The sequence below is a fragment of the Chlamydomonas reinhardtii genome, chromosome 3 (genome assembly GCF_000002595.2).
Source record: "Chlamydomonas reinhardtii strain CC-503 cw92 mt+ chromosome 3, whole genome shotgun sequence".
Classification (NCBI taxonomy): domain Eukaryota; kingdom Viridiplantae; phylum Chlorophyta; class Chlorophyceae; order Chlamydomonadales; family Chlamydomonadaceae; genus Chlamydomonas; species Chlamydomonas reinhardtii.
The window spans coordinates 1953866-1966310 of record NC_057006.1 but is presented as its reverse complement, the minus strand read 5'-3'; the positions used below and the strand labels follow the sequence as shown (position 1 = coordinate 1966310).

Below are 12445 nucleotides of genomic sequence, written 5' to 3'. Positions count from 1 at the left end.
GAGGGGAGGGGAGGGGAGGGGAGGGGAGGGGAGGGGAGGGGAGGAGTTGGCGAATTGGGGCGCGCGAGACAGCGGGGATGGATCATGCGACCCAGGTTCCCCTAGGTTCCTTCCCTAGGTTCCTCCCCGGGAGAATTGAGGGCCAGCGCATGCAGGCATTTCAGGTTGCGGCTGCCCGGTGCGCAGGCGGCGGCGGCGCATGGATCAGCAACATTGGTACAGGCGGCGTTTCCATCTCCAGCTGCAACTTCACAAACAACGTGGCGCCAGGCGGCGGCGGCGCAGTTGGCATTCGCCAGGTAGTGTTCACCGCCATCAAGGATTCCAGGTACGCTCCATCTTTGCTGTTGATACCAAAGGTGGAGGACGGGAGGAAGGGCGGCAGTCCAGCAAACTCAAGACTCCCAAGACTGACTTGCCTTTGATTGACTCATGTCAGCCACCCATGTCGCCCCCACGCTGGTGGTTACAGGTTCCTCAACAACACCGCGCCAAAAGCAGATGGCGGCGCCATCTGGGTTTACGTCACCGAGAGGTCTGACCTGCAGTCTGATACGACGGTTGGCTACGACACGATGGACAACTGCGTTTTTGACAACAACACCGCGGGTACGCAAAGCGGGGCGGAATGAACGAGGGACACCCCCCAGCCATGCCCTGTGAAGCAGGGTTTTGTTGATCGGTTCGGCTGTTGCACATTGGACATACCCGGCGCCCGTTAGTGTGCAGTACTGTGCCTGCACGGGGACCCGCACGTCGCGCTGAACCATGGAAAGCAAAGCACGCATTACCGTGCATAGGATTTTGCTGCACACAACACGCGCGCGCGGCGCGCCAGGAGCCCAAGTAACAGTGGGCACCTGCCTTGCGCGGCTGCAGGTGGGCGTGGGGGCGCTGTGGCTGCTATCCGCCTCGCCCAGGATGCAGTCTGGCGTGTAACCAACAGCGTGTTTGCGAAGAACACTGCCAACTTGGATCCACAAAATGTGATGTCACCTGAAAACCTGCAAATCCTCCAGAAGCCGGACCAGGGAGGAGGAGGTGCGTTGTGAGCACGGGCGGCAAGGAAGGGGCACATGCACTGCCGACGAAGTAGACAATACGGTATTGCTGACGCTGGCATGACGCTGACATGCTGTTTATGCTGTCTGACCCAAACCTGTGAAGGGGCGCTGTACGTCGAAAGCTGCAAGTTCCTGGACGTAGCAGCCTGCAGCTTCACAGACAATCGGGTAAGGCATGCCGCTAAATGTGAAGCCAGCATCACGTATTCGAGCGCAATGCATAGCAAGCACGCATGCTGGTTGTCGGCACAGGTCCTCCGGCATGCTGGCGGCGCCGTGCGTGTGGTTGATGGGCCGGCCACGGCTCTACAGACGCCAGCTACGCTTTTCAACTGCTCGTTCCTGCGCAATAAAGCAGTGATGGGCGGCGCCGTGGCGTTGTCCCGGTGGGTGCGTGTGTATGTGGGCGGGGGAGGGGTGCGTGTGTGCGGCGATGGGTGGCGCCGAGGGCCCCATCTGGCATGGTGCACGCACGTGGCGGCGGTTGTGAAAGGGGCGGCTGTGTAGGTAGGCTGGGTTATAAACGAAAGGTTTGCCGCCGCACACACACACACACACACACACACACACACACACACACACACACACATACACACACAGCTTCTGATGCCTGGGTTGGCGGCTCCGTCCCGTTCTCACTCCAACGGGGACTCACAGGATGAGCACCTTGACGATCAGCAACTGCACCATGGAACACAACACCGTGACAGACCCCTGGGCATGGCCCGACACCTCGCCAGTGCCCGGAGCCGCCAACAACACCCGGTACCTGCCCATGTCTGAGATAGAGGCCGGCAACGGCGGCGCAATCTATGCAATGGCAACCAACTATTTCATGACGAATCAAGGCGGCACGACCGTGTTCTCAAGGAACACAGCTATCATGGGTGAGTCGGCATGCATATGTGTGGCAGCAACTCAAATCACCGTATGCACACCCGCCGGCTGCTGAAACATGTATGATTCCGGCACACCCATACTTACCAATAATGTCTTCCGGAACCTCAGGTGGCGCAATTGCACTGGCCGCGTGCCCCACCGTGGTCGTGGAAGCGCGCGACACGACTGCTGCAAACCTGTCTTTACCTGCCAACGTGTACAGCCAACCCGGGTTCCATCAGGCTTACAAGGGTGTAGGCGAGATCCCGTTCACAGTACTCTTCCAGGTGAGGGAGGAGGGAGGCAACTTAGGGCCGTAAACAACGGTATTGTTACTTCATAAGCACCTCAGCTGGGCCTCGCATTCCGTTTACCGTATTCTCACTTTCCCTTCCTTCTCCACATGCTTCACGCATACAACTCCCACTCTTGCACAGGATAACATGGCCTCCCTCGGTGGGGGTATGTACGTACGCGGTACATCGACCAATCTGACCTTTGTGGCCAGCATGGCAGCCTTCGAGTGGCAGATTGGGGAAGTCAATGAGACCCTGGTGGCGGGCGGCGCAATCCCGGTGGAAATTGTGCCAGGCTGGGCTGTAAGATACCGCACAGCGGAATCGCTGCGGCTAGAGCACGAGCAACCTGTCGTATTTTACAACAACACCGCAAATGGAGGCGGAGCGCTGTACCTAGAGGACAACCAATACGTAAGATTAGACCGGTTTGGGACGTGCTGACGGATGCAACTCGCCCCGATGCTGTTAGCTTTGGTTGAGACCCAGAAGGCACGCAATAGCCTTCGTCATGAATTTGGCATCTTGTCCTGACATTGCCTACAGGTCAACATCAATGGCACACGGTTTATCGCCAACAATGCGCGTTCACCACCACTTGCGCCGAACTTTACTGGGCTGGGCGGCCGTGAGCGCTTCAATGGCCCGATGGCGTCGCGGCACTGCTACAATGGTGGCGGCGGCGCCATGTGCGTGACAGGCCGCGCCGGTAGCGAAAATCTGGTGCGTGCGTACGTACCAGTACGGGGAAGATTCTTGCTTGATGCAAGGTGTTCGCCTCTCGATCGAACCAGATACATACCATATTCCGCAAGCCCCACGTCCACGCACCTGCAGTTTGAGTACGTCGACCTCTCGTACAACAAGGCGGAAACCAGTGGTGGCGGCATCTACGTGGCAGAGGGCCAGATGTGCTCGACTGCGGCGGGCTGCTACAGCCTGCGGCTCAACAACACAAACATGACAGGTAGGTGTATGCGCTGTCAGCTGGATGGGCTTTATGTGCTAATGGGACGGAGTGAAAATGTTAGTAGTGTGGGAACGAAGCCAGCCCACTCAATTCGAGCTGGACTCTTGCTTGCTCCAGCACGTTCGCCTGTTGGCCATGTGTGCGCCCCCAACAGGGAACACAGCTATGCGCGGCCAGGGTGGCGCCGTCTTTTGGCGTGTGGAGGGCATTGCCGCGGTCCATGCCTGCAGCAGCGACGTCGTGGAAACCACCAGCCGCAACCAGACCGCTAGCGGTCAGCCGTACAACGTCACGTGGCTGAAGCCAAACCGCAAACCGCCGGCGGTCTGGTACGGCAGGCTCAGCCGCGAAATGCAGTCAGACCTGCTCTTGCAGCAGTGGAACGGATCCGTAAACGCAACTGCCAATGGCATCTTCCGATCGAATGGCCTGTCGGTGACCACCACAGCAGCGGGCGTGGCATTTTTGAACCAGCTAGCGGCTAACATCAACGTCAGCAGCCTTCAGGCCGCAGATGCCGCCAGCAACACCGGCGGAAGTAGCGCCGATAGCACCGGCACCGACAGTGGCTCCGCCTCATCTGAGGGCTTGGGAGGAGCCACTGAGGCCCCGGTTCCTCCCGTGCCTACCGGCTCCGTGACGGTGAACGACACGGCTTGGATGGGCCTGCCGCACACGCAGCTGGCGTGTGGTGATTGGTCGTACAACGACGCCGTCAGCGGTCCCGACATTGGCACCACACCATACTTCCTGCTGGTGCGTTTACAACAGCGTGTGGCTTTGTTCCAATGCCACTGCAAATGCGCACTACGGCGGCAAAGGCGTCCCTGTTCGCATCCGCAGCTGACTCCACCCGCCCTTGCCCTTGCTGATTGGTGTCACGCTTGTGTTCATGCCTCCGTGCCCATGCAGGTCAAGCCGCGTGTGGATTTCTACTCTTCCAACACGCCGCTGCAGCTGCCCGTCACGGTCCACGACTGGCTGGGTCAGAACGCCACCGGGCTCGTCGACCACCAGGGCGCACTGGTAGTGGTCACTGCCGTGTCGCCACTCGTGAGTGATGGGCTGGCGTGACAAACTGCCCGTGCATTGCGCGCCAGACGCACGCCATGCTCACAGACAATGTCAGACTGTTAGTGCTTCCTTTTACAACTTCCCCTCCACGCTCTTACATGCAGATCAGTGGAGCCACCACCGTCATCGCCTCAAACGGCACCGCAGACTTCCGCGAGTTCAAACTGCGTGGGCGGGAGGGCGCGCACAACATCACCTTCACCGGCCGCATCAGTTCACCAGAGCGCATGCTCAAGCCAGGCGTGGTGCGTTTGTAAAATGGAGCGTGTGTGTATGTGTAAAAGGGCGTGCAGCAGTAAGCTATTGCGTGGCGGTGCGTGTGGGTTCTTTGCGCTCAGCGCTCTCGCCCTTGACCTAGCTCCATTTGGGCCTTGTACTGTGTTAGTTACGCAAACTTCCAGTCATGGCATGCCGCATTTCCCCCTTCCTTTCCCGTGCACAGGCCCAGGTGTACGTGCGGCCCTGCGCAATCAACGAATTCCTGAGCCCGGGCAATCGGGATGAGTGCCTGGCTTGCAAGGAGGGCTTTTACAACCTGGACACAGAGGCGGTGCGTACGGCGGCCCTGTACGGTAATGTACCGCCGTACAGGCACAACAGAGCTTGCCATCTCCTGGCTACCTCCGCATAACCGATGGGGTACCGTACATGCATCGTCTCCGCTGTAACCCATCTGCTCTTGGCCATCCTGGCCGCTTCCTTTGTGTGATACATTTGCAGGAGGAATGCCGGACCTGCCCTGAGAACACCGACTGCGCCTTCCCTACCATGCCCGCCGAGGGTCCGCCCACCGGGTACCTAGTGCCGCAAGACGGCTACTGGCACAGCAGCTTCTACAGCGATCAGGTGTGTGAAGCTAGCCACTGTGCTAGGGAGAGGAAACCGCACGCGCCCGCCAACAAGCCCACCTTGCACGCACCTGCTGGACAGGTGTTGGAGTGCCCTAACTCCGCCTCCTGCAGCCATGCCAACCGCTCCGCTCTGTTGGCTCGGCTGCAGTATCTCGTGTACCAGGTGTGTGATGTGCATCGTGTGTGTGTGTGTGTGTGTGTGTGTGTGTGTGTGTGTGTGTGTGTGTGTGTGTGTGTGTGTGTGTGTGTGTGTGTGTATGTGTGTGCATATCGTGGGCGTGGGGCGCGTGGCGTTGTTGTCCTGGCCAAGCTCCGCATTCGAGCTACCTGCCATCACTCATGCGCTGCACAGGATGCGTGATTCCATCAAGCAAGGAAGCCTGCTGTTTGCACGCACGATACGCCGTTTGCCTGCAGGCTGGCCGTAACATCCAACTCAACACCTCTGGCGCGGCAGCTGACGTGTTTGCCCCTACCCTCGTCGCCGACACCCTGAGTGCGGGCTTGGACCAAGGCGTGGCGCCCGCGGCCCGACGGCTGCTGCAGGCCGGTCAGAGCTACTACGCAAGCCTGCTCGCCTCCACCGCCCAACTCCTGTGAGTGCGCCACGTGCTGCATGCGTGTAACCCAAATCCATCACACTAAGTGCGCCTCTAATAGCTCTATCTCCCGTTGTTATAGTGTAAGGAGTATATTGGCACTGCGAGCCTTCATCTGTGCGCACGACGAGACACGCACGTGCTGTTGCTGACTTATGAATCCCATACATGCCGCATGCAGGCGCGACTACATGTCTTCCCAGTGTGCCCCAGGCTACATGGGCACCTTATGCGGCGAGTGCGCGCCCGACTGGGGCTGGGTGGGCGAGGCCACCTGCATTGAGTGTCCGAGCCGGGTGAGTGATGACGCACGCACGTGCGGCCTAATGGAGCTGGCCGCCGCGCCTACCTCTCCCTCGCCGCGCCATCCTGTAGCTGCTGCCAGCACACACAGTCACGCGCAACGTTTGGGCCGATCTCCTACGGGAGTCCCCAATGTCCCTAGCGCGTTCCACCTGTTCCCCTCACAATCTCCGATTTCTTGTATCGCGTTGCCGCTGACCCCTGCTCATGGCCTCTCCCGATTTGAATGTACCCCAACAGAGCCTGAACGACTTGTACTACTCGCTTGCAACACTGCTGACGGCGCTGTCCCTCGCCATCACCGTCAACGCCGCCCTGCGAGCCAACCGCTCGCCCGAGGCTCTGGAGCCCCTCCCGTCCTCCAACTCGCGCATCTCCTACAAAAACGGTACCTACACGTCGGCCGCCGAGCTCGATCTGGAGAAGGGAGGGGGTGGCAGCGGCGAAGCCGGAGCAGCAGGTGGCGGCGCCGGCAGTGGCAACAGCGGGAGTGGCGCGAGCGGCTCCGGAGACAAGGAACAGCGGTCGTCCCAGCAGGGCGAGGGCGAGGGCGAGCGCTGCCCGAGCACGTCTGATTGCGGTGGCGGCATGCACGACAACCGCCCCACTGGCGCCACCACGTGCAGCCACCTTACAAGTGACACGGCCGCAGACCAGCCCTCCGACACCCACGCCTACACCTCCCTCGGCGGCGTGCCGGAGGCGGGCCTGCTCACCTCAGCTGAGGCGGCGGACGGCGGCCCCGCGCCACCTCAGGCATCGCCGGCCGAGGTCGCGCTCATTATCGATGACGGTGATGAGCCACCGCACCAAACCCAACACGAGGACGCGGGCGATGCTCCCGTCACTGCCGCCGCCGCAGCAGCAAAGCAACAGGGGCGTGCGCCTAAGCCGGCGGAGCCTCCGGCGATGCTGCCGCCCAACCCATTCGCCATGACGAGCACGCCTGTGTCCCTGGACGACCGCGTGCAAGTCAACCTGCCTGCTGCCGCCGCCGCCGGCGCCTCTGTCGTTCCCAGCTGCATCGCCGCCGCCGCTCCGCGTGTGCCCAACTCTATCGCTGGGCCCGGCGGTAATCGCCAGCAGCGTGCTGCGGGCGCCGCGGGTGCGGCCGGCACACCTGCTGTTGTGGCTCCCCCGCGCCTTGGCCGTGTGCCCTTCTCCAACAGCTTCCCGCGCGCCGCCGCCGCTGCGCACATGTCGGAGGAGGGTGGCGTGCTGGTGCCCCGCATCTCCATCAGGGACCTGCCAGCATGCAGCTCCCTGCCACGCAGCACCCCGCGTAGCGGCACGCTGCGCTCCAATACCAGTGGGGCCCTCGGCCAGGGTCGCAACGACCTGCTTGAGGAGGTGGATCCGGTCAAGGGCGTGGGCCAGGGGGGCGGCGACGCTGGCCGCGAGCTGGGTGGTGACCCAGAGGGCGGCGGTGCCAGCAACCCGCCTGAGGAGGTGGTGGAGAAGAAGCTCCGGACGGAGCTGCCCACCATCATCCGCATCTTCCTGGCGTACCTGCAGGTGCGTGTTGGCATGGGTGGTTCGGGGCCGTCAATATTGCGCCGCATGCAAAGCGTTCGTTTGCGGGTGGCCGTCACGGCATCAGCAAGATATGGATACATTGGGCCTGGTAGATAACGGTGGTGGTGTCCGATGCTTTGGATTTAGGCGTACACCAACTTGTGGCTGAAGCTGTTTGACGTACGCCCATGAACCCCGCAGGTTCTGGCCATGCTGAAGGCCGTGCCCCTCGACATTCCCAATGTGGTGGATGTCTACTACGGCATCTGCAGCCAGGCCACTAGCTACCCAGGTAACGAAGGCATTCGGGCATGCCAATACCGTACCAGCCAGTCAGCAGCCGTGTTCGTGTGATGGGGCGGCTGGGCCTCCGCAGACCTGACACGCCTCCGGGCCAGGCCGATGTTGACACTGCGGCGGCAGCATAGCATGTTTGACACGGTGCCTGTCCTGACCACACACGCCAACACACGTCCGCACACAGGCCAGCTGGTGTCTTTGGATTGTTCGCTGCCCGAGGACCTCAGCATCTCACCCGCCAGCGCCCGCACCATCCTGGCCGTGCTGGCGCCGCTCTACTCGTACGTCATCGCTATCATCATCTTCGTCTTCTTCGACATCGGCTCTTTCGTCTGGAAGAAGTGAGCAGCGCCTGGGTGATAGCGTAACCAGCAGGCATAAATACAGGACATGCCTGCTGACCTTCTCACGTCCCTGGCATACATCTCCCTGGCGCACACCTACGTACCTTCAACCTCCCTGCATCGTTGCTGCCGCCTCCGTGCTTGCAGGCACTTCAAGCGCCTGGCCGTCACGCCAGCCACGGTGTTTCCCTACACGGCGGCCTGCCTGCGTGCACAGCTCCTGGTCACCTTCTGCACCATCATGTTCTTCTACTACCCCTCCGTGGTCCAGTCCCTCATGACCATCTACAACTGCATCAGTGTGGACAGCGCCGTCAGCGCCAACCCGCTGGCGGTGCGTACGCATGCATGACTCATGCCGTGCCGTGCATGCTGTCGTTGTGGATAGATAGCGCGCACAGAACGTGCAGTAGACCTGCTGCGTGCATACCGTGGGGGCCGACTCAGCGCGGGCCGACTACCGCCTTCCTTGCGCAAACGTCTGTGCGTCTTACTCCTCATATTTCATTTCAATGCCCTTGCAGGTTAGCGCGGGCCTGAGCACGGACAAGGTGTGGTCCCAAGACTATGGCATGATGTGTTACCAGGGCGAGCACCTGGCTCTTGCCCTGGGGCTGGGGCTGCCCGGCCTGCTCATCTTCGGAGTGGGTGAGTTGACGCGCGCGCGCGAGACCTTACATGATGGGGCGCGGTATATGCTTTACTGCAAGTGATACTGCAGGTGATACGCATGGGACGTGCTCCATGCGCGTCTGCGTTCGGGCCATGCATGGATCAGGAAGTCATGATCAGGACGTGCACCATGGTGTTGGGTCGTGCCCGCACACACCGGCACACCCGACCAAACCTCGCCACCGCCATCCATCGATCACCGCCCCCAGGCTGGCCCATTCTCAGTGCCTTGATCATGACCCGCTTCTTCGCCTGCGGTGGCGAAGGCCTGGCGCACAGCTACCGGACCACAGCCGAGATTAGGGTTGCGGACTACAAGCCCAGGTGAGAAAGCGAAGCACAGTCCAATCACAATCGATTGAACCCGTGCGCGACTGCGGCAGACTTCCATTTATCCCGCTACAACCTTTCAAGGGCGGGTGCATCTCGTGAACCTTGCTTAATGTAGCAGTGTGATGCTATAATGTGCGTGTCCGCAGGTGGATCTGGTGGGAGAGCGCCGTCATGCTGCGACAGCTGGCCATTGCCGCCGTGGTCACCTTCGTGGGCGGCCCCTCCTCGCCCACCGTGCAGCTGCTGGTTGTGTTCTGCATCCTCACGCTGGCAGCGGTGCGCAATTGGTCGCGCGGGCTCCGGCCCCTTAACACATGCACGTGCGCATTATCCAGTCAGCATCATCTATGCATGGTAATTCAATGCTACCCCAGCTACGGCCACCCGCCTCCGCGGCGCCTTCCACGACCTGCCGCCACGCTTCCCACATGCACCTCACCTCCCGCCTCTCACCTACCACCTCCACGGTACATCCGACACAGGTGGTCCAGACGCTGGTCCAGCCGTACCGCTCCATGCGCATCGGGTACCTGGCCCTGGCCTCGCTCTACGTGCTGCTGGCCACCGTGTACCTGATGCTGTACCTGCCGGAGACGTGAGTGAACTTTGGCGTGTTGTAGCATGCGTGCTCATGTGTGTGCTCACGTGTGCGTGGCTGCCGTACGGTAGCCTGCAGCTGACGCCGCGTGGTGGCGGCCCACAGTGCTTGCGATTAGAGAAGCTTTGCGTGTGGAAGTCGTTGGCCCTTTGCGCAACTACTCACGCAACTGCTCCAACCGACCTGCCACTTGTGGCGCTGCAGGAGCGAGGAGGACGGGGTTCAGCGCGTGATCATCTCAATTATTATTGTGGTGATCAACGCCGCCACCTTCGCCGCCTGCATCTGGTACATCCTGAGGGTGAGCACGTGCGTATGTGCGCCGCTGTGTGTGACACAACACAGCCGCAGCCACCTTACTGGATACTGCGTGAACCCACATGCATGACACGCGCCGAGTCCTGCTGATGTTCGTGGCGCGGCGCCTCGAGAAGCTTTAGGTGCCCCAATACGTGCGTCCTGACACCTGCTCACCGCCCCGTGCCCCCGCCGCAGACTCACTGGCACGGCATGCTGGTGGATTCGGGTCTGAAGGAGCTTGACAGTGAGGCCCGGCGCAACCTCACATACGCCCAGGTCGGTGGGGAATCCGAGCACATCCAGTTTCCGCGACGCATGCGGGAAGCATCAGTGTCCTCCGCAGAGAGCAGGGCCCGGTGGCGGGCGTGGGATAGGTTTGACGGACTGCGGGCGCCACATTTGGAATTCTATGGTAACAACGGAAGGCTCATGTGCATGCTGGGTGGGTGCAGGCGCGTCAGCTAATCAAGGAAAACATCCGGAAGCAACAGGAGGCCAGCGGCTCTAAGGAAGGCCGCCGCACCGCGCAGACGTGAGTGCCGTGCTTGCAATGGATTGCTTGCTGGGGCGCCGTTGCCGCTGGTCCGGGCCGGGGTTGTCACTACCATTCCTAGACAGGAGGACTGCGAAGCCAAGCATCCAAACCCTGGGCGACATCTGGGCGACATCTGGGGACCGTGGGGACCATGGGCGACGTTTGGGGACCATGGGCGACGTCTGGGGACCCGTCTGGGGACCCTGGGGACCCTACGGTAACGGAGATGTCCAGAGTCCGGTGATTTGCGCGTGCTGGGGCGCCATTGCTACTTACAGTATCCAGGCGGCGATTGTGGCCACGGTGCTTAGTAAGATCCAGGCCATAAGCTGGGTGGCTTATACTACAAAGATGCCCAGGCGCCCAGCCGGTCCAATCGGCTTTACTTGTCAATGTCACCGCCGGCTCGCATACCCTGTCCGCACTTTGTAGGTTTACCAAAATGCATCGCTCCGGAGTGGCAACGGCCACAGCCACGGCGGTCATTATTGGCCAGGCCATGTCCAGGAACCTCCGCACCGCCGCCAGCACGGTGAGTCATGTCACTCATCACTCCTTTCCAGTCATACGGTCATCAAGGGACCCATGCTCTGCTTTCACTGCACATGGTGCTACTGCAGACGTCAACAGCGCTACTGCGCCCGGCGTGCCCTGCACCCTGCTGCCTGCAGGTCTCCCCGCGCTTGTCTCAACGAACAGCCAGCAACAAGGCCAGCAGTGGACGCTACAGCGAGTCTGCTACACAGAGCGGCCATAGGGCACCAGAGACTGCAGCAGAACTGCTCAGCAGCCGAGAGAGTGGAAAGCCCCCAACGGCCGACAGCGCCATCACACCGCCCACCCCGGACTTGAGGGCCGCGCCGCAGCCCTGATTGCAGCCGTATACCGCGCCGCACAACAGCGGTGACATGCCGACATGCAAGTCTCCATAGGGCTCCGTGACTAAAAGGCGGTGCTGAGGTTTGCACGCGACCGCCATTGCATGCAGGGGATTGATTGCATGTGTAAGCAATGCTCCCGCAACTGGTAGATACCTCTTAAAGTGGGGCCAAGTATGATAAGTTCAACCGCCCGTGAAGACTCAATCGGGCTATGGCATCACGAAACATGCACGTGACAACGTTCACACACACAGACACACCACCAGGACCACCACCACCTGGGGCACGGTTTGCATTTGGTTTGTGTGCCCGCATGCGTGTCCTTGTGTCAACCCTTGCTGCGCTCGACGCTTTGGGGAGATTTACTTCATTCACGCAAGGGGCGAAGGCGTATTACTTTATTCCTTTGATGTCTTGATGGCTCTAATGCCTTGATGGCACTGATGCAACCATTCCTGCCAGGGTTTATTGTTGAGGTTGAGTCGGGTGCGCAATCCGCGACCACATGTGTTGCAACCCATGTCCTGACCCGCCTTGTGGGAGTTGTGGGCCGGGATTATCGCCATCACACTCAGGACTTTGCTTCTCACCACCCTCTGCTCATGCTTGTTCTAGGACTTCAGCATCGCATGCGTTGAATGGAGCAAACTGCAGCGCTTGAGGAAGAATGTGTATGGCTAGGCAGGGTCAGGTAGTGATGCTGTTTGTTGGAACCGTTCGCCGACGTGCGTATACGTGAGGGCTTACCGTGTAGATCAGGGCATATGGGCCCACATGCGCTTGCGTGCAATGTAGTGGCCCGGGGCTGATCAGGTAGGTACGGTGGCCCAGGCAGGCAGGCAGGCTGTGGCGTGTGGCCTGGCCGGGCGACCCAGAGAACGAGGGGCGTGCAACAGCATTTTCTTCTCGCCGCCAGCCCAAGGCTTCAGTT

General features: G+C 60.8%; 1 protein-coding gene across 1 annotated transcript in view; it reads left to right on the top strand.

Moving 5' to 3' along the window:
• The window catches only part of CHLRE_03g155700v5 (uncharacterized protein), a 17611-nt gene extending 5190 nt beyond the window's left edge, over positions 1-12421 (top strand). Inside the window, exons 12-42 of the mRNA XM_043060587.1 lie at positions 187-328; positions 473-609; positions 880-1041; positions 1168-1232; positions 1317-1450; positions 1722-1951; positions 2073-2230; positions 2381-2653; positions 2786-2962; positions 3077-3206; positions 3364-3965; positions 4122-4262; positions 4388-4528; positions 4726-4833; positions 5004-5129; positions 5214-5297; positions 5552-5730; positions 5915-6029; positions 6277-7551; positions 7753-7843; positions 8036-8192; positions 8343-8529; positions 8720-8843; positions 9077-9191; positions 9347-9476; positions 9683-9795; positions 10003-10099; positions 10294-10374; positions 10551-10630; positions 11066-11165; positions 11305-12421. Coding sequence (XP_042925716.1) covers positions 187-328; positions 473-609; positions 880-1041; positions 1168-1232; positions 1317-1450; positions 1722-1951; positions 2073-2230; positions 2381-2653; positions 2786-2962; positions 3077-3206; positions 3364-3965; positions 4122-4262; positions 4388-4528; positions 4726-4833; positions 5004-5129; positions 5214-5297; positions 5552-5730; positions 5915-6029; positions 6277-7551; positions 7753-7843; positions 8036-8192; positions 8343-8529; positions 8720-8843; positions 9077-9191; positions 9347-9476; positions 9683-9795; positions 10003-10099; positions 10294-10374; positions 10551-10630; positions 11066-11165; positions 11305-11505 — 5855 coding nt within the window. The 3' untranslated portion in view covers positions 11506-12421. The remainder of the gene's footprint in view (positions 1-186; positions 329-472; positions 610-879; positions 1042-1167; positions 1233-1316; positions 1451-1721; positions 1952-2072; positions 2231-2380; positions 2654-2785; positions 2963-3076; positions 3207-3363; positions 3966-4121; positions 4263-4387; positions 4529-4725; positions 4834-5003; positions 5130-5213; positions 5298-5551; positions 5731-5914; positions 6030-6276; positions 7552-7752; positions 7844-8035; positions 8193-8342; positions 8530-8719; positions 8844-9076; positions 9192-9346; positions 9477-9682; positions 9796-10002; positions 10100-10293; positions 10375-10550; positions 10631-11065; positions 11166-11304) is intronic.
• The last annotated feature ends 24 nt before the right edge of the window (positions 12422-12445 follow it).